Raw genomic sequence first — 25,606 nt, 5'->3', positions numbered from 1 at the left:
AATTCCAGTCTAAGAACAGGTTTAAATATCATTTCAGAGTGCTGGATTGTGGAGTGTTATATTGGTTGCAAATATAGTACAGATAGGTTTATGGGGAAAATTTATCACGAGTGTAAGTCATATTTTTTCAATTGTACATACTAAATTGAGAACCTTCACATTTCTTAATTGGATACAGAAAGTACCGGTACATTATCCCGGCGTTGTTAAACATATATTGTATTGTATATTTAGATAGGAACTAGGTAGTCATTGCTAGTTTCAAGATTATTAAATGCATACACTATATAATTAATATGTATCCATTATTTCTATATTGTTCCATTAAGAAAAAAATGTATTTCCGGAGAAAGAATGGAGAGAAGACAAAATAAGAAATAAATAGAAAACAAAATAAAAATAAAACTAATAATAAAAATACATGAAATAATAATAGTAAAAAAAAATAGAAAAGAAAAAATCAATGAAATTCAATTTAAACTTTTGGCAGCAGTATGTTGGTTAAAACAAGCGTGTGTCTAAAGATACACCATTGATTAAATTTGGCAAAATTGGTTTTCTATTGTAAATAATTCAAACAAACACAAAACAGATATTAAAATAACCGTACAATAAAAAGTCATGTAGTTTTAGGCACACATCAAGAATAAAAAACAATACTAGTAGACAACGTACATTAAAATATTATACAAAACACATTTGGTGGTAGGGAGAAGTCGTAAACAATATACACAGTAACATTTTATAGGGTAATACCAAATTGTTTAAGTGTAAATTATTAGTTATGAAAATCAAGTCACAGTAGAGATGAGAATGTGAGGAGGCTTTGTTTTAAAACAAGATATTCTTTTCTGGTATTAGATTATCTTTTAGTTCATTTTTCAGCCCTACAAATGTTAACTGATTTTTACACAGTTTTTGTTCCTGGTACCTTTGATAACTATTTGTTCTATAGATAAAAAAAATTAATATTAGTATTTTTTTTCGGAAAAGATTATATTCATATATAAACGGAACATCTATTTGTGGCTGGCTATGCTATCAGATACAGAGTCGTATCCATTGATCTACTAGTGTTTATCTTGTCCAACATATGTGTTCAATATCTTCGGTAACTTCATTGCAGAAAGTACAGTTATCGCTTTGTTTTATTTTCATTTTAAATGAAAATGTATTTGTGGCCAAATTCTATGTATTAGTCTTTACTAAAATCATTTAAGTTTTGAGACTTTTGTGGGGCAAAAAGACGTATTATGCACGGTTTCCCAATCAAAATGTGTCTGAAGTGGTAAGGACTATTTGTATTCACATTTAGGTTTAGTATTTTCTTCTCATAAAACGTTATACATAATTTTCGATTTTTTTTTTGATAAACAAAATATTCTTATATTATTTGGAATAATTTATCCTTGTGTTTTAAACATGTTCCGGACGATATGAGTATTTGGACCATATGGTTATGGTCATGACCGTATGGGTATATACTCATATGGTCGGGGTAATTAACACTCCGTTACAGGTTACTTTTAATATTTCTAAACTCTTCATATGGTATAACCTTTCATTTAAAAGACGCTATCATAAAGATATTTTTTATTATTATATTATAATAAAAAGATAAGCTAAATAAAAATTAGAAGTTTCACATAGTTAATTTTACTTTCTTGTCAAAACTATAATAAACACATTTTATACCGATGGTCATTACCGATTTGTTATTACGAGTGAATGACAATATGTCGACTTACAAAAATTAATTACAATTTCTTAACTGTTCCACAAGAAGTGACTGGAAAGTAACATAGTTTGAGATCCGAAGCTTCTTAAAAACACCGTAGACATATCGGAATGACACAAGACCTCGGTATCACTGTACGCAGCTACAAAAGGCTAGCTGTTCACTCGCCAACTAAAGGTGTAAATAAAAAGGATCGTGCACAAGCAAGACTTGCAAATGCAAAAAAAGCTATGATACCGTGTGGAAGTAAATGTCACCCCATGCATAGATGCAAGAATGTAATTAACGATGAAAACTAACTATAACATCGATATTTAATGTGCACGTAGTATTTGAATTATAAAATAATCATATAGTTCTAAAGGAGGGACGAAAGATACCAAAGGGACAGTCAAACTCATAAATCTAAAACAAACTGACAACGCCATGGCTAAAAATGAAAAAAACAATAGTACACATGACACAACATAGAAAACTAAAGAATAAACAACACGAACCCCACCAAAAACTAGGGGTGATCTCAGGTGCTCCGGAAGGGTAAGCAGATCCTGCTCCACATGTGGCTAACATATATATTGTTTATGGATACATACCGTTCTCGAGAGTTTTTTATTATATGATTTTATTAATGAAATTACCTCAATATAATTAAGAAAGATTTTGAATTGTTGAAAAGTCATTAATTTTCCTTCATCGTTTAATAGATAATTTACCAAAAAGACCCCTTTTTAGCTCACATTGCCCGAAAGGCCAATTGAGATTTTTTCATCAATTGGCGTCCGTCGTCCGTCGTCGTCTGTTTACTTTTACAAAAATCTTCTTCTCTGCAACCACTAGGCCAAATTCATCCAAACTTGGCCACAATCATTATTGGGGTTTTTAGTTTAAAAGTTGTGTTCGATGAACCGGCCAACCAACCAAGATGGCCGCTATGGCTAAAAATAGAACTTAGGGGTGAAATGTAGATTTTGGCTTATATCTCTGAAACAAAAGCATTTAGAGAAAAACTGACTAGGGGTAGAAATGTTTATCTGGTCAATAAATAAACTCATCATAGATACCAGGACTAAATTTAGTAAGTACGCCAAACGCGCGTTTCGTCTTTAAAAGACTCATCAATGACGCTCGAATCCCAAAAATGTTAAAAAGACCCAATAAAGTACGAAGTTGAAGAGCATTGAGGAAAAAATATATCGTTCGTAAAATTTTCAGAAGAATCGGACCATCCGTTATTGGTTTTCAGCCCCTGAATTGGTAATTTTAACGAAATTTTGCAGTATTTGGTTATTCACTTAAATACTATTATATATATAGATCTTCCATAAACAGAATATTGCTCTGCAAAGTAAGATCTACATATAAGTCAACATGACCAAAATGGTCAATTGATCCCTTAAGGAGTTCTTGTCCTTAATAGTAAATTCTAATCAATTTTTTGGTAAATTTTTGTAATCTTACATTAATCTTCTCCTCTGAATCTACTGAGACAAATTAAGCCATACTTGATCAAAATCAGTATTAGGGTATCTAGTTTAAAAATGTATCCGATGAATCCACTTGCCAACCGACATAGCCGACATAGCTAAAAATAGAACATGGGAGTAAACTGCAGTTTGTGGCTTTTATCGCTGGGACTAAAGTATTAAGAGAACATTTGACATTGATAAAAATGTTCACAAGGCTATGATATAATTGTCCTAAAATTTTCAGACGAATCAGACAAACTGTTGTTAGGTTGCTGCCTCTGAATTAGTAATTTTATGGGATTTTTTTTTTTTGGTTATTATTTTGAATTTTAACATAGATAAATATAAACTGTTAACAGCAATAATATTCAGCAAAGTAAGATCTACAAATAATTCAACAAGATCAAAATGGTCAGTTGACCTCATAGGGAGTTATTGCCCTTAAAAGTCAAATTTTACAATTTTTCGTAAAATTTTGAAATCTGTTACAAAACTATTCTCCTTAAACAACAGACACATTTAAATAAACTTGGTCACAAATAAGCATAAGGATATTTAGTTTTTAAAATGTGTCCGATGACCCTACCTGCTAACTAACATGGCCGACATGGCTTCAAATAGAACATAGGAGAAAAATGAAGTTTTGGACTCTTTTCTCTGTAACTTGAGCAAAAATATAACGGTTGCATTATTTCATGCATCAATTGTAAATAAAAATATCACGTGAGCGACACAGGCTCCTTGGAGCCTCTAGTTTAATATTTCGATTATTCAAGATAGATTCTAATACAAATTCGTCTTCAATTTTTAATATAAATTTCGTTTGTTAATATTTCCAAGCTTTAAAGACCTCTTCCCAAATAGGGTTTTTACATCTTTTTGTTCGGCTAAATGAACTAGGTTTTGAATACTATTTATTCAGTACTTTCTAAGCACCTGAGATCACTCCTAGTTTCTGGTGGTGTTCGTGTTGTTTATTCTTTAGTTTTCTATGTTGTGTCATGTATACTATTGTTTTTCTGTTTGTCTTTTTCATTCTTAGCCATGGCGTTGTCCGTTTGTTTTAGATTTATGAGTTTGACTGTCCCTTTGGTATCTTTCGTCCCTCTTTTCTAAAAGCTTATTTAGTTCCGGGTTGTTATTCAACAACCGTCTAATTCAGGTTAGTACCAAACCTTTTATATATTTGTTAGTATCTATCATTTCAGACCCCCTAATTTATGTTCAGAACATAATATTTCTCTTTTAATCATTTTGACTGGTTTGTTTTCTCAAATTAATTAATAAAGTTAGTTGTTTTAAATATTTGTACATGATGCTTGTAATGTTTAACGCAGATGGTTCAATTTTGAAATGACTAGTGTCTTGACCATTGTTATTTTTAAATCGGCTTTAATGTTTATTTTGACTTAATTGTTAAATAAAAGGAAAGTAGTATTACATGGTAAATAATAATCATGTCAGTAACTAATTATGAAGTTTTTATTTTTTAACAGTAATGTTGAATCCTTGATTTATTTATATTGTAGTCCTGTGGTGGTGTTGTGTTGTCATTTTGATGTTATATTTCACATGGCCATTAAGGTGCGAGGTTTGGCATGCCACAAAACTAGGTTCAATCCATCATTTTTTCCTTTAAAAATGCCCTGTACCAAGTCAGGAATATGGCCATTGTTTTATTATAGTTCGTTTCTTTATGTATTAAATTTTAACGTTGTGTCGTTTGTTTTCTCTTATTTTTGAGTGTAAATACACCTTATCGCTATTTGTCCGCCATTACTGGATATCACACAGGTTCCCGTAAAATTTTGACGTCATAAAACAAAATATTTGACGCCACAATGGACAAGTGATAGTTGTATACGTCAAAAGGTCAAGCGGCCGGGCCGACCCGGCCGAGTAGGCTAATAGCGATAAGGTGCATTCACATTTCGATAAGATGTGTCACGGTACTTGTCTATCCCAAATTCATGTATTTGGTTTTGATGTTATATTTATTATTCTCATGGGATTTTGTCTGATGCTCGGTCCGTTTCTGTGTGTGTTACATTTTAGTGTCATGTCGTTGTTCTCCTCTTATATTTAATGCGTTTCCCTCGGTTTTAGTTTGTTACCCCGATTTTGTTTTTTGTCAATGGATTTATGAGTTTTGAAAAGCGGTATACTACTGTTGCCTTTATATGTTGGTTCAAATTACATCAATTTTATAAAACACAAAATAAGTTAATTGTCATTATTTTTATTTCAAATTTAAACTTATTTAATCCAGTGTCTGTCGAATATGTATTTATTTATAAAGCTTCTTCAATGGCTAATATTTCGAGTTTTATGTCAAATATGAGACATTTAAGCAACAGTAAAAGTTTGTATCGAATACACAAAGTGCACAGCTAGGGTAATAAACTAATCTAAATTAAGTGAAATACTATATAAGGAAATTACGCCTGTTTTTTGTTTTGACCAGGTGTAATCATTTGCATCTGATGCCTGGTTTTCTGTGGACCAGACGTACTCATTTAAATTTAACTCCTAATTTTACGCCTGGTTTTTGTCTCAGTTACACTTGGTTTCCGCCTGGTTGACGCCAAAAATGCATTCCGTAAACAATGTAATGAAAACCAGATAAAGTATAATTTCTACGCCTGGATTTCATGTCATTTAAGGGCGTCACATTTCGTACAGGTATCTACATAAATGATTGAGTACATCACTGTGTACAGTTTATATTTATGCTTATTTAAATTTTGTTTAACAGGTAGACTCAGATTTAGAGGGGAAAATGAGAACGGAGATAACCAGTCAATATAGCTATATGTATTCTCATGCATCAGGCCACAACCACCGCGAAACATCATTATCTTGGAATACATTATTTGTAAAGGTTCGTGTATGCATAAACGTATATCATTCGTTTGATACGAAACGTGATAAGTTGCAAATGTATCTTAAACATAAAAAAGTATCAATCTTGGCGTATAAGAGGGGTCATTGACAAAGCCTGCATCAATCATTATGACCAAACCATTAGGAAGACAAATAATAAAATATTTGTAAGCAATAATCCCCCCCCCCCAAAAAAAACAAACAAAAAACAATCCAACAACAACAAAAACAACCTTAAAAACCAAGTTGTACCATTGTCAGAATACGGAGATATTCGACACGTTTATGTTAATGTCCACTATCATTAAAAGAAATATTTAAATTGATTGTTTATGTATTTTAACAATCATTTGAATCACTGTTTTTCGACCCCCAACATAGATTACTCATACAGATTATAGTCACAACTTTCTGGAATTTTCTGTATTTAACGCTTGTCTTATTAGTTTTTGATTGATTAATCATATTGAGTCAAGGGCAAATGATAGGTGTAATATTGACGAAAAATCCGTTTTGTATATAAAATAAAAATGTGGCTTCGTTGACGATTTGTTTTAATATAAACTGGTAAAGATGTTAGTAAGATAATTGCTATACGGATAAATTAATATGATTTAGAATGACTTAACCATTGCAAAGCAGTGGTACAGACACATAGCTTTTAAAACTGTTTAAGCCTGTACCAAGTCTGGAATATGACAGTTGTTATCCATTCGTTTGATGTGTTTGGACTTTTGATTTTTGCCTTTTGAATTTGGACTTTCATTTTTTGATTTTTCCTCGGAGTTCAGTATTTTTGTGTTTTTACTTTTTTCCAGGTAATTGCAGTGTATTGGTACAAACAGTGAAGGTTTTATAGATAAATTTCTCTGACTAAGAAAGTTTTTCAATTTGCCGTTTCAGAATCAAATGCATTATGGGCAATATATTCATGAAAATACACCAAACCGCGATAATAGGCTAACAAATACCAAAACAATTGAAATTCATTATTTAACGGGATGTTGTTTCATTTTGGAGTACACAAAAAATCAAAATTGCATTCGATTGTAAAACGGCGTATAGATTGTATGTCTCATGTATGAAGCAGGTAATACAGCAGAACTCCAAGTTCACAGGCTCACTAGAAAAATGAAGAGAAAGGAGATAACGATTGAAAGATACATCTTTTATTTATAAGTAGAAGAGAAACTTAACAGCGTCGGACTAAAAAGGCTGTCTACATTATACTACATACTACACTAAAATATAAGCAGCATTGTACATGATATAATTCATAATCATTTTCTGAATAAAGATCCTTCTGTACCTGAGGTACCAGTCTTGATCATCAAAATGAAGTAGTAATAATAAGAACGACATAGGACCACAAAAAGGAACCCTTAACTAATGCTAAATCTATCTCAGTGTACAGTGTTTGTCTAAGAGATTTTAATCATAATTATGTTTCTGAATTCAAACTCATAAAAACGAAGACTGTCAATGAGACAAAAAAGATACCAGAGGAACATTTAAACTCATAAATCGAAAATGACCTGACAACACCAGGACTAAAAAGGAAAAAAAGTCAAACAGACAAATAATAGTTCACAAAACACAACAAAGAAAACTAAAGAATAAGCAACGCGAATCCCACCTAAAAATATCAACGAGAGACAAAATGATACAGAAATTAACAGCTTAAGGCCAACGTATTACCTTCAACAATGAGCTAAGGCCGTTCCGCATAGTCCGCTTTACAAGGCCCCGAAATCACAAATGTATAACAATTCAAACGAGAAAACTAACGATCTGATTAATATACCAAAAAAATAACAAAAACATATCTGTAACACAGAAACAAACGACAACCACTGAATTACAGACCCTTGATTTCGGACAGGCCTATATACGCTAACATGTAAAAGGGATCTCAATCATCCCCTAATCTGGGACAGTGGTGATACAGTAAGCTGTTAACAGACATTCTAGAAAGATTACTGAACAGATGATACAACTGGGAATAACAATACAACAGCATTGGAATATACTTACTCCTAGAGAAAAAAAATAATGTAAAGTTGTTGCGTTCAAAATACTTTTCGTCATTTACCTTCATCGATGAACGATCATCCCGACAGATTAAGATTTGAACTAAGGATGTATAAGTACATAAACTGTCACTGGGAGAGGCTTACAGTCTTTAAAATACAGAAGACGTTGTATTTTTCTTGTTTTTTTGTATGTTTGAAGAAGTGGTATAATGATGTACGAAGATCTTCAATTTCATATACTCTGTAGCCGTAGATATTATATTTTGTCCTTTGTTTTTTTAATACTTCCATTGATCTAAAAATAATATATATGTTAATGTATATAGGCTGAATGCTGTGGTGTTGGGACTTACATGCCGGACTCATTTACCTCATCGGATTGGTATATGTACCGGCGGGATTCGGCCTCCCAGCGTATTCCAGTGCAGTGTTGTAAATCTCAGACAGAAGTGTATCCATATACCAGTCTCTCTGACACGGACTGTACAGATAATTTTTTTAACGGTTATTACCATAGTCAGGTATTATGTTACAGTTTAAATCAAATCATGCTATCATAAATTTTGAAGTTTCCTAAATCAATGGTGTTGTTTAAATTGTTTTCAAATATTAATTCTATTTTAGATTTGACCTTCAACATCTTACTCGATGACAATACGATTGAAATTATCGATATTTTTTGTTTTGTTACACCGACATTTACACCATTCTGCGTTATGATACAATTAATCGTTATTGTCTCACTAGAAAGGTAGCGTATTATCTCGTTTTAAAGCGTTCAAACTGACGATGGGACATAATTCAAACATTTAAAGTAGAAAAATGAATACAAAAATTTCGGAGATTGGAAAAAAACAAACCTACGGAAAGCGATTGACTCGAAAATGACATTTTCCGCATTGACCTTTGTTCTAAAAAAGCCGTATTTACATCAACGGAACTGATTAATCTATTTTATGAATACTAGTTTATATATATCCTCTTCAAATTATATAAAGAATTTAAAAAAAGACCTGCTTTATGTAAATATCAAAGAAGTTAACAATTTACACATTCATTTGATTAAAATCAAGACTTTGTGGTATGATACAATATCCAAATAGAGACCCAATGAATAACAACGATCAAAACCAATATCATATAGTCCGCAAAACAATTCAATCGAGAAAGAAAACAATGCCAAAGTGTATTTACAAAAACAATAAAGAAACACAAAATTCGATAGACAGCAACCAAACACAACACTCAATTACATGGGAATTACTTACAAGAAGCACATATAGAAGTGGCGAGATTAACATATTTGCGATTTGTCGACCCGCCATAAACATATCACACCTTCAAAACACGCTGTAAAATATGATTTGATCAATCGAATCGATACAAATGAAAAAAAAACCTTTAGATCGAAACAAAGCACCTATCTAAGAATTCGTTGCCTAAGAAAAAAGACATAGATAAAATATAAAAAAAATGTAGATTGATGAGTGACTCGACAAACTCGTTCAATTGTCCCAATAGGCATTTGTCATGTTGTATAGCACAAAACATGTTTATTACACACTCATGAATAATTATAGCAAAAAAAAATAAAGCAATTCAAATCATATGCTATCATATGCTATCATTTTGATTTATTATTTTTTATTTAGAACTTGAAAATTTGAATGATTGCACATAAAAAATAATAAAAAAAAAAAATACATTGTAGGGATGTGATTCTGTAGTTGAAGATAGATTAAAAATGTACAGCATACCGTTCTTTGTGTTAATGGCAGTCGTCATTTTAGCTGAGGTTTGTAGGAATGGTGCACTTTTTACGATTTTTCTTACCATATGTTTAAACACGATAAAACACAGAATAGAAAACAAATAATCGAAAACTAAGAAAGATAATTGGACCGTTAAAGATCGTCACAAATCAAGACATACAGCAGATTGATTGATTGATTGTTGGTTGCTTTACGCCGCATTAGCACAAAAAGGCTATATCGCGGCGAGACATACAGCAGAGAAATATATTCTAGGGATGTTGTATCATGTAATCCTTTTTAAGAATTCTTTCATTTAAGCGGATGCATCTATCCGTCAACATATTGTATAAAAGGAATATTTTATAGTATAAAGGTCGCAATTTAAAACGTGAAGTGATATAAGTGTCAATGAGAAAACTCTCCGTTATAACAAATATTGATCTTTACTCATCCTCCAATAATGTACCAAGCCCATACCATTTAGTTGGTCAAGTAGGTTTTTGTCATGCAATACAAAACAAGTTATTTATTACAATACATTAGTTGCAACACCTTTATGTTTGAAAGCATAGGTAAGTAATCGGGTTATTGTTATCTAATACTTGAATTATCTGAGGAAGGTCGCATGTGCTGAAGATTGGTACAACAATCATGCTCCCCTTATGGGATCCGTCGCGTTTCACATGAAAAGGAAATGTTAGTCAAAAAGACTCATAATCCGTGGTCATCTGTGAAATATCAAACTTTACGCAAATTTACTGTGTAAGTAAGGGAGTTTTTTTGTTATCTATTATCTCATTTTTGTATACACTTATGGCTCTGTAGTTCTTTTTACACAATATTGTACGATTGACATTTAAATGTGCCACTAGAATATTGTGGAATTTTTTTGTTAAAAGAAAATAATACTAGCTAAAACATCGACTAATCAGACAATGAATATATATTTAGAATGTAAACGGGTTTGTATTGGGTCCTTTTTTGACGTAGTCTTGTTTGTTTTACTACGCTATTGGATTTAATTGCAATAAAAAATTATTGTCATTTCAGATATCGTGTATAGTGATGACAATGTATGACGCTGTTCGCCTACCATCTGAACCAAATACTATGCATCTAGAAGAGAAGGCAAATAAAGGAAAAGTAGAATTGTTAGAAGTAGATGAAAAACCCTCATCAAAACCTACAAACACCGTTTCTGATAAAAAAGATAAGAAAAAGAAGGAAAAAGAAAATTCCAGAAACCCTTCAAAAAGTGAGAGGCAACAATCAATTGAAAAACAGAAATCATTCGTTAAGCAAAAGACAGATGAAACAGAGAAAGTTAAAGACAATATTGAAATACAGTCGTTGGAGGAGACAAAGAAAGAAAATGAAAGAACGAGAACGAATACTGAGGAAATGCTTGATTCAAAACATTTGAATCAAACAGAACACACAAACGATGACAAAAAAGAGGAAACAGACTCACTAGAAACAGAAAACACGCATCAAGGAAAAGAAAATAAAACAATGAAAGACACCAGTATACAAATCAATGAAGAATCACCTTCAGATAGAACCGAATTGGAAGACAAATTAATAGAAGATGGTGATGGCGAAGATCTAGTTGACGAAGATTGATAGTGTTGAATTCCTGTGTCGAATGATACATTACACTTTATTCTTAATTCTATAATGGAACACTACATAAAACATTTTGATTATAATTTTTAAACTATAATCTCATGAAACTGTCAATAAATAAAATCACGTTTTTAAAGTTTTAACTTGATTGATATATATATATATATATACAATAATGTGTGCAACATGTATTTTAATGATAAAAAAAAATAATTATAATGTCTTGCAATAACACCTTTGAAAAATGACATGCTTTCTTCTAATTTATGGTGCGATATGATTAATATTCTGAAGCACATGTCATTATTTAATAATTCCGCTTTTAAAAAGTGTAAAACTGAACAATGCATGTTCTAAAGTAAGGTTCCGTATACGTAAATTATCAAAAGGCAACAGATACAAAGATATTGATTCCTAACAGATGTTGAAGTAATTGCGTTAGAAATAACTTTTAATGGTTTTTGTTTATCAAGATTTGATTCTGGTGTTTGCTTTTTTGTATTTGATTTGACAGATAATGAGTCTTAAACAGTTGAAAGGACACTCATAAATATACAATATTAGGTCAATGACAGGAAAGTATAAACTTGTTTGTACGAGGCTGAGAAACTGGGAAAGGCGAAGTTCTACCAAGCCTTTCCCCAGTTTTTTTACGCCGAGTACAAAAAGTTTATATTTTTATTTCATTGACCTAATATTATTAGCTCACCTGACCCAAAGGGTCAAGTGAGCTTTTCTCATCACTTGGCGTCCGTCGTCCGTCGTCCGTCGTTAGCTTTTACAAAAATCTTCTCCTCTGAAACTACTGGGCCAGATTAATCCAAACTTGGCCACAATCATCTTTGGGGTATCTAGTTTACAAAATGTGTCTGGTGACCCCACCAACCAACCAAAAATGGCCGCCATGGCTAAAAATAGAACATAGGGGTAAAATGCAGTTTTTGGCTCATAACTCAAAAACTAAAGCATTTAGAGAAAATATGACGGGGTAAAATTGTTTATCAGGTCAAGATCTATCTGCCCTGAAATTGTCAGATGAATCGGACAACCCGTTGTCGGGTTGCTGTCCCTAAATTGGTAATTTTAAGGACATTTTACTGTTTTTGGTTATTATCTTGAACATTATTAAAGATAGAGATAAACTGTAAACAGCAATAATGTTCAGCAAAGCAAAAGTCAGTTGAGTTATTGCCCTTTATAGTCCATTTTTAACCATTTTACGTAAATCTTAGTAATCTTTTACAAAAATCTTCTCCTCTGAAACTACTGGGCCAAATTTAACCAAACTGTGCCGCAATCATCATTTGGGTATTTAGTTTAAAAATGTGTCCGGTGACCCCGCCAACCAACCACGATGGCCGCCACGGCTAAAAATAGAACATAGGGGTTAAATGCAGTTTTTGGCTTATAACTCAAAAACCAAAGCATTTAGAGCAAACCTGACATGGGGTAAAATTGTATATAAGGTCAAGATCTATCTGCCCTGTAATTTTCAGATGAATCAAACAACCCATTGTTTGGTTGCTGCCCCTGAATTGGCAATTTTAAGGATATTTTACTGTTTTTGGTTATTATCCTGAATATTATTATAGATAGAGATAAACTGTAAACAGCAATAACAAATAAGTCAACATGACCGAAATGGTCAGTTTACCCCTTTAGGAGTTATTGCCCTTTATAGTCAATTTTTAATCATTTTTGGTAAATCTTAGTAATTTTTTACAAAATTCTTCTCCTCTGAAACTACTAGGCCAAATTAATCCAAACTTAACAACAATCATCTTTGGGGTATTTAGTTTTAAAAAATGTGTCATGTGACCTGGCCATCCAACCAAGATGGCCGCCACGGCAAAAAAAGAACATAGGGGTAAAATGCAGTTTTTGGCTTATAATTAAAAAACCAAAGCATTTAAAGCAAATCTGATGGGGTGAGATTGTTTATCAGGTCAAGATCTATCTGGCCTGAAATTTTCAGATGAATCGGATAACCAGTTGCTGGGTTGCTGCCCCTGACCTGAATTGGTAATTTTAAGGAAATTTTGCGGTTTTTGGTTATTATCTTGAATATTATTATAAATAGAGATAAACTGTAAACAGCAATAATTTACAGCAAAGTAAAATTTACAAATAAGTCAACATGACCCAAATGGTCAATTGACCCCCTAAGGAGTTATTGTCCTTTATAGTCAATTTTTAACAATTTTCATAAAATTTCCACTGAAACTACTGGGCCAAGTTTATTATAGATAGAGATAATTGTAAGCAGCAAGAATGTTCAATTAAGTAAGATGTACAAACACATCCCCATCACCAAAACACACTTTTGTCATGAATCCATCTGCTTCCTTTGTTTAATATTCACATAGACCAAGGTGGGCGACACAGGCTCTTTAGAGCTTCTAGTTTTTATACTGCAACTTAAATTATTATATTGAAAGCCTTTAAATTTTACAGTTGTACACTTCTTATATTACTGGAATAGAAATTAACAATATATTATCTAAATAAGCGAAAAAAGTGTGTAATGCAAACATTGGTCAACTTTATTGAGTGTAAGTTTCGTGGAAAGCGGTTATGTTTTTTATATAATTTTTTTTTGTGTCCTCTGTTTAACAAAGAACTCGGAAGTCTATTATGCTATATATCATCTTGAATGCAATATATTTAAATGTAATTAAGCATCAAATTTCACGTATGATTCGTTTAAAACATGTAATACAACAACAAATTTGACATTTAAATTGACATCCATATGACAGCTAGCATCAAAATATATTTGAAATATGGAGAAAATAAATCGAGGTCGTTTGACTATTTCAGCAAACATTATTTTGACAGCATCCTTAATAACTAGGGTAAGTTACACATATATATTTTGTCTGATAAAATAATGTACATTTTCCTGGGTTGAAACCTTTTATGGTTGACTTAAGTCCACACGAATATCACCAACCCAACATTTCGGTACTGGCATGTCTATACGGATGCTGTGTCATGGATATTTGCAGAAATATTCTTAAATTGAGGAATATATCTCCTGAAAGAAAAGCTCTGGCTGTGGTTTTATCATTTTAAAAATCAAAAAAGTTATAGATTTTGGATTTTGAAATATTTTTGTCTCGAGCATCACTGACGAGTCGTTTATTGTCGCAATGCGCATCTAGTAGTGTGAAATAATTTTCATTAATCATATAATTGCAATGACATTATAAAATACCATAACAGTATACTCAGTTCAAGTTATCGTTTACATACATATAACGGTTGATAGTAATAATTCATGCGAGTGTTTTGAACATGTTCTATGCTAAACCTTGTTCAAAGGGATTGCCATCTTGAATTTGGATTGGCATCATCAACTCAAAATTAATATCAAACAATATATGGATCAGTTCTGTATGACAAGATTCCTCAGACCTTTGTTATATAAAATCTGAATCTACAAAATAAGATGCGCATTTCGCGAATTTACGTTTTATTTGTAATGCTTTCACTAAAAACCAAACAATAATAAAAACTTTAACAAATATTGAAGATCTGAAAAAATAAATAAATAAGAAAAGAGGGACGAAAGATACCAAAGGGACAGTCAAACTCATAAATCTAAAACAAACTGACAACGCCATGGCTAAAAATGAAAAAGACAAACAGAAAAACAATAGTACACATGACACAACATAGAAAACTAAAGAATAAACAACACGAACCCCATCAAAAACTAGGGGTGATCTCAGGTGCTCCGGAAGGGTAAGCAGATCCTGCTCCACATGTGGCACCCGTCGTGTTGCTTATGTGATTACAAATCCGGTAAATAGTCTAATTCGGTAGGTCACATTCATGAAAGGGAAGGGGATTGTAGTTACGACGTAAGGAACATATCCGATATCATTTGTAAAACGGTTATTCCATAACGGTCAACCAACCCGTGATGGCGTCCGTAAAATTTACGAAGGGATGATTTCAACTTCACCATTTGGAACTCTTGGTTTAATAGCTTCCTTGTGAGCAGTAACCCTCTATCAAGAAAATCATGATAGGAAACGCAAGCACGGGAATATCGTATCAATTGGGAGATATATACCCCGTATGCAGGTGCTGCTGGAATGTTGCTACTTAGAAATGGAAAGTTCACAATTGGAAAGCTGAAATCATCTCTTTTGTCGTAAAGTTTTGTTTTCAACCGACCCTCATTGTCAATTTCTAGATGTAAGTCAAGATATGAAGCCGACTTAACTGTATCTGTAGTATCCTTTATCTCCAATTCGATGGGATAGATGCGTTCCACATAGTCACCAAATTTTGAATTGTTTAGTGAAAGAACGTCATCTATATAGCGGAAAGTAGAGTTAAAGGATATTGCTAACTTCTTATCTTTCTTTCTAAGAAGTTCCTGCATGAAGTCAGCCTCATAATGATAAAGAAACAAGTCGGCAAGTAGAGGAACAGCTGTACGAAGATTGCATGATACATCCATCTTTTGCATATTGGAAAGGGTGTACTAAACGAGATGTTTTGATTTTATTATCCATTTGTTTGATTGCTCGAGCTTTTGATTTTGCAATTTTATTAATTTAGTTTTCCTCGGAGTTCGGTATTTTGTTACTTTACTTTTTTGAGGTGATTTTAAGGCGATACTTTACTTGTAGAATCGATCCCGACTTGTTTAAAAAAAAATAAGAAGACGAAATAGCAATATAACATTCTAAATAATTCTGATTATTGATTTTAAACATAACAAAGTATAGATAAATTAAACACGGTATTTTGAATATTGTAAACAGATTATTGAAAAGAACACGGATGGAAACGACCTTGTTATAGGTATTTAGGAAATTCAGTCTCATCTTTTGTCACTTTCTTTTGTTCACAATGAATATATTAAAATAGAACACGGATGTTTATGAACCAAATTATAAATTTAAATCACGATTAATCGTTTCTAAAACATGAATAATAATATCACATAAGAAATAAAGTTGTTATCCGAAATCCGTTTCAATTTAGTCAGAATATTTAACTTACATTCTGTTTGTATATTATATACATTTAAATGCGTTTATCAATTGATCTAAATCTCAAATTTCAGATTTAAAAAATGGCCTGTCTTTGTTTATTGAATATTTATTTGTGAGGATTCACTCTCCATTTTTGTAAGGTCACATGCGTCAATATCCGGTTCACATGAATTCTAACATTAATAACAAGAACTTTTCATTTAAAAGAGCTAGCATATAATTTACAAATGAACAAGCTCATCATCACTGCGTTCAAAAATAGTCGATGCTCTTCTCATAGTTTCTATCCCTCAAGATAACTAACCGTTTTCAAATGGAATCAACAGTCATTTACAATCATTGACCGTTTTCTTAACAAATGGAAACAACAGTCATTTACATCAAGTCATATTTCAATTAATCTTCAACTTTCTTTTTGTGGCCTTGCATAACAATTCTGTAACAAAGGAGAAATATCAAACGTTTAAATATATTCAAATGTTTGCTGTAAGAAGTTTGATTCGATCTTTTTGAAATTTTTAAATCCCCACTATGCCCTGAGTGCTGCGACTTTAAGAAGAAATAAAATCTCATATACAAACCTATTTTTGGTGAAAAAACATTTCTTAACATACATTTTTGAATGAACTGCATAATCGTAGATCTATATGGTTGAAAGTACATTAAAGTATCAAAAGGTTAAACTCAGTCAATTATTTCAACCACATTATGTCCATGGTCATTGCAGACATGTATTTCTCTATATTATAATTGTCGTCCATACTTTTCACCCTAATTTACCAATATAAAAAATAACAGAAACAATTATGTTGATATGTTCATGTAATAAAAGATAAGATTGTTTCAGCACTGTAAACTAATGATCAAAATATCGCAAAAATTCATCCACTCCAAATACAATGTTTCAATATATTTTTTTCATATATTACGTCTTCATAGATATTGAATGACAAATATGATCAGAACTATTAATTACAATGTATATACCATGCATACCTTGAGAACGTAGTCAATAATAACAGACGACTAGGACGTGAAACTATGTAAAAAGATGTGCTTAAACTCCCCAAAATACTTTTAACCGTTGCCACAGAAAATCAAGAGCTATTAAACAAAGCATCTAAGACAATAATCAATGGTGCCATGCATATAAATGGTACGAAAGACGCATGTATCGGCACCAAAAGATAGTGGCGGTCAAATCATAACATAATGAAATAGATAGCAAAATCAATTATGAAAATTAAAGAGGAGTAATAACAAAAATATCTAAAAAATTCACGGAAACACAAATACCTAAGTGCTCTGAATATTTTTTAATTAATGGAAAAAGAAATAAAAATACAGAGAGGTTGAATTAACAAAATTGAAAATATAAATAATACAATAATAGATAAGGGTACATCTCAGACTCAGGCAATGGTCATAATTATAGATAAACTGTTTAATAACAAGTTTTTTTTAGGTATAAAACCAGGTTTAATCCACCATTTTCAGGCATAAAACCAGGTTTAATCCACCATTTTCTACATTTGAAAATGCCTGTACCAAGTCAGGAATATGACAGTTCTTGTCCATTCGTTTTTGATGTGTTTTGTTATTTGATTTTGCCATGTGATTGTGGACTTTCCGAATAGATTTTCCTCTAAGTTCAGTATTTTTGTGATATTACTTTTTCTACTTCGGGAATACATTATCTTAGCTGTCATTGGCATACTTTTTAGAAAATTTGGTCATCAAGGCTTTCAACTTCGCACCTTACTTGGCCTTGTTAAAGTTTTTTGATTCGAGCGTCACTAATGAATCTTTTTAGACGGAACGCGTGGCGGGCGCAAAAACAAAATTTCATGTCCATGATGAGTTTATTATTTCAACGCTTGCTATAGAAAGCATGTTAGATTAACGAATAAATGTTGGTATACATTGGGTCTTCTTTAATGAGATCAACTAGATTTTCGATTTCATACATGTAAGCCTCGAAAATTTCCGAAGAAACATAAACTGACGAAATGTGCATCAGGTACATTAAAACTAGTACCGTTTATGTTATTACGAAACAATATTTTCATACATTTTGAAAAGAATAGCTGAAAATTCTAAATTGCTCGAGTAAATATTAGACTTAACGTGTCCTTGTTAATAAAGACGGATATTTTTATGATACCTTTGCAGGGAAGTGAGTTCATACATATGTTTTATCAAAATTACATTTTAAAGTTTTTTGAACTAGTGCCTGAAACTTTTTGAGATTGCACAACCATTTGAAAGTGCAAGGGAAACATGATGGGTGTTTGAAAGAATATGCAGTAATTGCAATATTGATTTAAACCTGCCAAGCATGTTATTGTAATTAAAGAGTTATAACTCCATTTCAACAGAACTCATCCGCATTCAGTTAATTTTTCAACAAAATTTGATAAATGCCGCAACTATTGCATAAATTTCACACGAAACACTTGATTAACAAAAGATCTCTACCAACAACACATTTCTAAGTTTTTTTGTTTTAAATTGAAAGCCAAAAATAGCACCAAATCATTTCTAACCTGAACAGAATAATTTGAAATTAAATGTAAAATCTTAAATCAAGAATTTAACAATTTGGGAAGCGGGAGAAAAATAAGGATGATATAGATCAAGTAGTAGTTATTGCAGAGCAATACTCATGTATGAACTGACTATTGAATTATCTAGAGTAATGATAAAAATCAAAATGGTTAATTTCGTTTTTTATAGAAACGTAGGCTTTGTTTAAACAGTAGGCATTGTGAAATAGAAAAATGGACCTACAGGCACTTATGATCGGCTTTGGAGCAGATAGAAAGTGATGCCACCAGCAGGCACCTATAGTAGGCTATGGTACATATAAACAGCAGTTGTTCTCAACTGAAAAATTGTGAATAAAAAAATAATGCAGTTATGTTTAGTCTTTCAGTCAAATTCGAAACTTATCTACTGCGCTAAATTCAAGTTGCTAAAATGAGGTATCTTCGAAATTATTTTACGATCACGGGTCCTACACAATGAAAATTGTATCAAAGGTAAATATTGTTCTTACTTTAGTCTTCGGATTCTCATGATCTTTTTTATTTAAAGGAAATTCATTACAGGTTTAATTCTCCTAAATATTTTTTTCCGACCTCGTGAGACCCTCACGGGAAGTCGAGTATTTAAAACCCAATTTTTGTATCAATCTTATACTTTCCGTTTGTATTGTTTGGTTTGGTTTCGATCATTTCTGATTTGAAATTTACCTTTTTAAATTTAATGATGTGTCAATGTATTTTTACGAAGCATTTTAATGGTATTTGTGATAGAATGATGCTGAATTAGCTGTGTAATGTGTAATAAAGAAAAACTTATGGTATTATACGGAATGGTATACCGTGTATGGGGATGGTGTGTCCGTTGTAATGGTGCAATATCGTGTATGATCAAATGGAGAACGGGACATGGTATATGGTGCATGATACAATTTGGAATAGTATATGGTGAAAGTGTGGCTTTAAAGGAAATGATGAAGGCGATAAGTGACACGACAGGTGCCATATCTGACAATAAGTTTTAATGGGGTTCGTGTTGCTCAGTCCTCAGTTTTCGATGTTATGTTTTGTGGACTTTTGCTTGTATGTTTGTCTTTTTGTTTGGCCATGTTGTTGTCAGTTAATTTTCAACAAATGAGTTTGATTGTCCCTCTGGTATATTTCACCTTTCTTTCACGAATCAAACACTATAATATGTATTTTTTTTTTACAGACATTTACTTTTGGATTCATAATGATGTTGATATTAATCAAGGTTAACAACGACATTTTAAACGAAGATGTTATAAAAATTGTCGACATGCAGATGGTTGTTGGGATGCCATTAGGAACAACAGTTAAGGCTGTTGTATTTTCTTTCATTGGAGTATTTTTCTTAGAACTGGTTACTGGTATTTTTGGAATCTGGGGAGTTATTGGAAAGAAAAAACGAATACTGGCCGTTGTAAGTTCAACTGGTATCCTTCTTACTAATCATAACGTATGTAAGATTATAATAATATAAATGTATGACATGTTTGGATTTACAACTTCCCCGCCACCCATAAGACAAACCTCGAAGAGATATGTTTTTGTCAGGTGCTATACCAATTCGTGCAAAATTTAAAGAGCGATGGTTTGTACTTTTTCTCAAAGATAAACATAATACAAATGTTTTTTGTGCGTAATGATACACGTAGCACCACAACTATAAGACGGATCTGAAATAATATTGACTCTGAAGATCATGATTCAAAAAGGCTCAGCACCTAAGTTGTGTCAAGTTTAGAGTACGATTTCCAAATTTATAGTTTTGGGTTCTTTGGCGTTTGAATTCAATTCAAGATTTTATAAGTCCATATATTTACAAAATCCAGCCAGAAATAAGTTACAAAAATCAAATAGATAGGATTGCATACATAATAATTTTGTTATTTATTGCAGAACGTCTTAATGAGTTCAATCATGATAGTTGTCTACTTGATATATACAGTGAATCTTTCCATTATATACGATAAGGTAAGGGACTTTATTTATCAGTGGAAGAAAGTGAGGGAAAAAAAAATGATGCTTTGATAACAAATTTGGGAATTTTAGAAAATAATTTTAGCTTGATTTCATAAAGTATTTCAATGGTAGCACCTCTTTAAGCTGCTTTCGAATTCAGACACGGATTAGTCTGGTCTCTTTTTTAATGATAAATACTTGGGTTCCGTCAGGTGTTTTGTTAGGGGTTTAAATAATTGATAGCTTCTCTGCTGGTTTTTTTTATAAGAAAAAAGTTCTTGCATATAAAAAAAACCTGTTACGGTAACTATAGCATTTGAACTTTCGTAAAATGTTCATATAGCATAGTGAGCAATTTGTTGTTTTTTTTCTACATTATTTTGTGATAATTGTGATACAAACTACTGTTCTGTTCAATGTTTTCTAAAATCTAATCGATCACAAAGTACTTGTCAAATATAATTCTTATGTCAATTAAGTTCGTTTCGTTTTGAAAAAAAAACCTGCTGCATTTCTCTGGTGATCAATTGTTTTTACAGAGAACTAATAAGAATGACCAATGAGTTCATTTGGTGTGAGTTGTGGTACAAATTACCACTTTTTTTTTTTTACAGAAAACTGACCTCAACGACACATTATATAATTTCACATCAGCGTACCAGGCTACTACTCCTAACACAAAATACTATATGGCATACTCATACTGGGAAAACACTTTCCCAAACTTTTTAAAAAAGGTGAGATACAGTTTTTTTTAGATATGTTTTAACAAATTTACAGCAATAATGTACCCAAAATATAAAAAATTTACAAAATCAGATTGAGTTGTAGATAAAAATAAATTAATTCTATTAGTACGACGGCTTTGTGAAAAAATGTGCACTTCCTGCTACAAGCATGATATTTGGCATAGACCTTCCTCAACTAAAACTCTTTTATTTCAGATAGGAAGGCATTTAAAAAAACTGTCTCACGTCCGGTAAAATCCAAAATGGCAGACATCATACTTAAATCAGCCCAATATCGAAGGCTAGTGTGTAAAAAGGTGTTATTATCATGCTACTATCATAATATTTGGTACAAACCTTTGTTTATTTACTACTTTTGGATACATTAAATAGATTAGATATCTTTAATAATTCTGCTTCCGGTGAAATCCAACATGGCGGACATTGTACTTAGATAAGCTTATTTTTAATGGAGGGTAATAAATGCTTTTTTAACGTATTGCTACTTTCATTACATTGTGCAGGAACCTTTCTTTGGTGCTTCTCCCATTGATACAATGTATAAGACATATGTCTTAAAAACCCTTACTTCCGGTAATATCCAAAATGGCAGACATAAAATTATCAATTTCTTATTGTAACATTCAACTTTTCAAAATGTTGGTTATTTTTCTGTTCATCCAATTTTTAGCTTTGAGTTAATCTCAAAACCACTAATTCTTTTCTGTTGCAAATGTTTAAAAACAAAGTTAACACTTCCGGTAAAAAAAAACACAATATGGCGTAAATTTCAAAAATGAGTCCTCAATCCATATCTTCGATGAAGAGTTTTGGATAGATTGATTAAAACAAAATAAAATCACTATAGTACTAAAACATTTTTAAAATTAATACACTTTTCGGCAAGAAATAACGGTCACCATTTTCTACATTAACAACGACCGCGGCATACTTTCTTACATCCACAATGTACAAGCTTCTGACAAAATGATGAGGCCTCAAAAAGAGTTTTTAAAAAGTTATCCTCTTTGTCCCCGCCTGGAATGGGTAGCATAAGATTCAATCCCAAGCTCGTCTCCCTAACACCTACCTAAGTATAATGCATGTTTTACATACAGGAAAAGACAAGACCAAGTTGAGGGAATAGCCTCAAAAAGCCTTCCCTTTTGCGCAAATAGTTATTTTCTTGCTTTTTCGTTAACCATGTTATACCCATCTGTTAAGTTTGTGCGATCTTACAGTAAAACCCCGGTGATTAAGGCTGATCAATCATCATTCTTTATGTTAAAGTCACATCTTCGAATGCAATCAATGTCTCCCACGCAGTCTTTTTTTTTCTTTTCAAGCAAAGAGAGAACCATATCACAATCGGTAAAGGCATGGATAACAATAAGTGTGTGTGATCACTCATTGCCTAGTGCATTTGAAAGGCCATTGATAGATATTAATCCAAAGTCTTTTGCCCTCCAAAACACAATCCAGAGTTCGTCTACCCCTATGTCATGTAATGGGGAAACAGTAATGACAGCATCATCATTAACGATTGTTCGAATCATGACTCGTTTAAGTTCGTGTTTCATTGCATCAGACACATGCACCATGGTTCTAGTGCCTGTCTCTAAATGTGAACTTGGTGCGAAACTTGAAATACATCACGTGGTGGATAAGATAGAATATCCTGAGCATTTGTTGCTATAACTACCATACGCATCCAAGATTTCATCCACTCGTATTACAGTTTCAAGGTATTTTATTAAGATAAGGACATACTACCCAATCAGTATACTCGTGAAGCCGCAATTCAGAATCAGAGAGCTGATTTTCCACATTTACAAAGACTGTGGTATTGTTTCTCACATCCATAATGTACAAGCTCCTGATAAGATAAAGAGGCCTCACAAAATGTTGTCCAAAAGGGTTCCCATGGATCATATTTGTTCCTTCGCCATTCATACGCGTCTGGACTAGTTAGCATAAGACCAAATTCCAAGCTTGTTACTCATTCACACCCGCCATGGTATATTGGACGCTTTACATGCCGAAAAAGACTATACCGAGTTTGGGAATAGCCTCAATAAGTCTCTCCTCTTCCGAAAGCTCATTTTTTCTTATTTTGTTAACCCCATGTGATAAGTGTTTTTCGATTTTACAACAAAACCACGTATCGTTTTCAATTATATTAAATTTATCAAATCAATATCTGGTGATGTTGGCTGATCAATCATCATTCTAAATGCTAAAGTCACATCTTCAAACGCCATTAATGTCACCAACACAGTTCCTTTTCCAGCAAACGTGCTATCTTTTAATGCCTAGTGCATTTGAAAGGTCATGGATAAATATATATCTTAAGCTTTTTCCACTTCCAAATGCAAACCAAAGTTTGTCTGCTCCTATGTCACGGAATAGCGAAACAGCAATGACAACATTATCGACTGTTCGAGTCATGACTCAGTTAAGTCTGTGTTTCACTGCATCAGACACATCGATCTTGATTCTAGTGTCTGTCTCTTCGTGGAAACATGGTGCTAAACTTGAAACATCATCAAGTGGTGGATAACACTGAACATCCTGAGCATTTGTTACTACAACTACCTTTTCGTCAAAATTGTATTGATCAAGCTGCTGTGAATATAAACTTAAAGGTTCTTTCTTATTGCATCTCTCAGAAAACTTTGCCAATTTGGAGGATTTTTTTTGCCCTGGATTCGTCTGTGTATTCCCTATCCCCTAAATGTAGCTCACGCTTCTTGTAGCAGCTTTCAAACTACCAGTATTGTCTATGTTCGCACCCGAGACTACATCCACTGTTGTTACAGTTTCAAGGTGTTTCCTAACGAGTATGATGAGTGAGTATTATGTCCTTACCTTAATAAAATACCTTGAAACTGTAACAAGAGTGGATGAAGTCTTTGATGAGTATGGTAGTTGTAGCAACAAATGCTCAGGGTATTCTATCTTATCCACCAGGCGATGTATTTCAAGTGAAGCACCATGTTCACATTAAGAGACATACACTAAAATCATGATGCATGTGTCTGATGCAGTGAAACACGAACTTAAACGAGTCATGATTAACAGTCGTTACTGATGATGCTGTCGAAACTATTTCGCAATTCTGTAACATAGGGACAGACGAACTATAAATTGTGTTTTTGGGAGGCAAATATCTTTCGATTAATATCTATCAATGGCCTTTCAAATGCACTAGGCAATGAGTGATCAAACACACTTATTGTGACCTATACCTTTACCGGTTGTGATACGGTTCTGTCTTTGCTTGAAAAGGAAAAAAGACTGCGTGGGAGACATTGATGGCATTCAAAGATGTGACTTTAACATAAAGCCTAAATCACCGGGATTTTTCTGTAAGATCGCACAATATTATCAGATGGAGCTAACATGATTAACGAAGCAAGAAAATATCTATTTGCACAAAAGGGAAGGCTAATTATAATTGAGGCTATTCCCTCAACTTGGTCTAGTCTTTTTCAAGTATGTAAAACGTGCAATATACTAATGCAGGTGTTTAGGGTATGAGCTTTGGATTGGCTCTTATGCTACCCAGTCCAGGCCCTTATGGATGGCGAAGGGACAAAGAGATCCCTTTTAAAAAAAACTCTTTCTGAGACCTCATCATTTTGTCAGAAGCTTGTACATTGTGGTAGTAAGAAAGGGTGCAGCGGTCATTGTTAATGTGGAAAATCGGGTCTCCCGTGCACTGCATTTTGATATTTTGAAATTCACGTCAAATGTTTACCGGAAGTGTCAACTTTGTATTTAAACATTTACAACATGATAGAATTAGTGGTTTTGGGGATAACTTAAAGCCAA

At 32.5% G+C, this 25,606-nt stretch overlaps 2 protein-coding genes and 1 long non-coding RNA gene across 3 annotated transcripts in view; 2 read left to right on the top strand and 1 right to left on the bottom strand.

Annotated features, from left to right (window-relative positions):
- LOC139482418 (uncharacterized) overlaps nucleotides 1-11,588 on the top strand; it is a 36,233-nt gene extending 24,645 nt beyond the window's left edge. The window contains exons 16-20 of the mRNA XM_071266321.1: nucleotides 38-112; nucleotides 5,960-6,085; nucleotides 8,447-8,641; nucleotides 9,832-9,915; nucleotides 10,925-11,588. Coding sequence (XP_071122422.1) covers nucleotides 38-112; nucleotides 5,960-6,085; nucleotides 8,447-8,641; nucleotides 9,832-9,915; nucleotides 10,925-11,497 — 1,053 coding nt within the window. The 3' untranslated portion in view covers nucleotides 11,498-11,588. The remainder of the gene's footprint in view (nucleotides 1-37; nucleotides 113-5,959; nucleotides 6,086-8,446; nucleotides 8,642-9,831; nucleotides 9,916-10,924) is intronic.
- Nucleotides 1-25,606, bottom strand: part of LOC139482701 (uncharacterized) — a 931,021-nt gene that overhangs the window by 265,663 nt on the left and 639,752 nt on the right. The gene's annotated exons all lie outside the window — the stretch shown is intronic.
- Nucleotides 14,253-25,606, top strand: part of LOC139482689 (uncharacterized) — a 33,435-nt gene continuing 22,081 nt past the window's right edge. The window contains exons 1-4 of the mRNA XM_071266756.1: nucleotides 14,253-14,355; nucleotides 20,272-20,502; nucleotides 20,982-21,056; nucleotides 21,659-21,781. Coding sequence (XP_071122857.1) covers nucleotides 14,284-14,355; nucleotides 20,272-20,502; nucleotides 20,982-21,056; nucleotides 21,659-21,781 — 501 coding nt within the window. The 5' untranslated portion in view covers nucleotides 14,253-14,283. The remainder of the gene's footprint in view (nucleotides 14,356-20,271; nucleotides 20,503-20,981; nucleotides 21,057-21,658; nucleotides 21,782-25,606) is intronic.

Source organism: Mytilus edulis, chromosome 7 (assembly GCF_963676685.1).
Source record: "Mytilus edulis chromosome 7, xbMytEdul2.2, whole genome shotgun sequence".
NCBI classification, from domain to species: Eukaryota; Metazoa; Mollusca; class Bivalvia; order Mytilida; family Mytilidae; genus Mytilus; species Mytilus edulis.
This window is presented reverse-complemented; position numbering and strand designations above follow the sequence as displayed.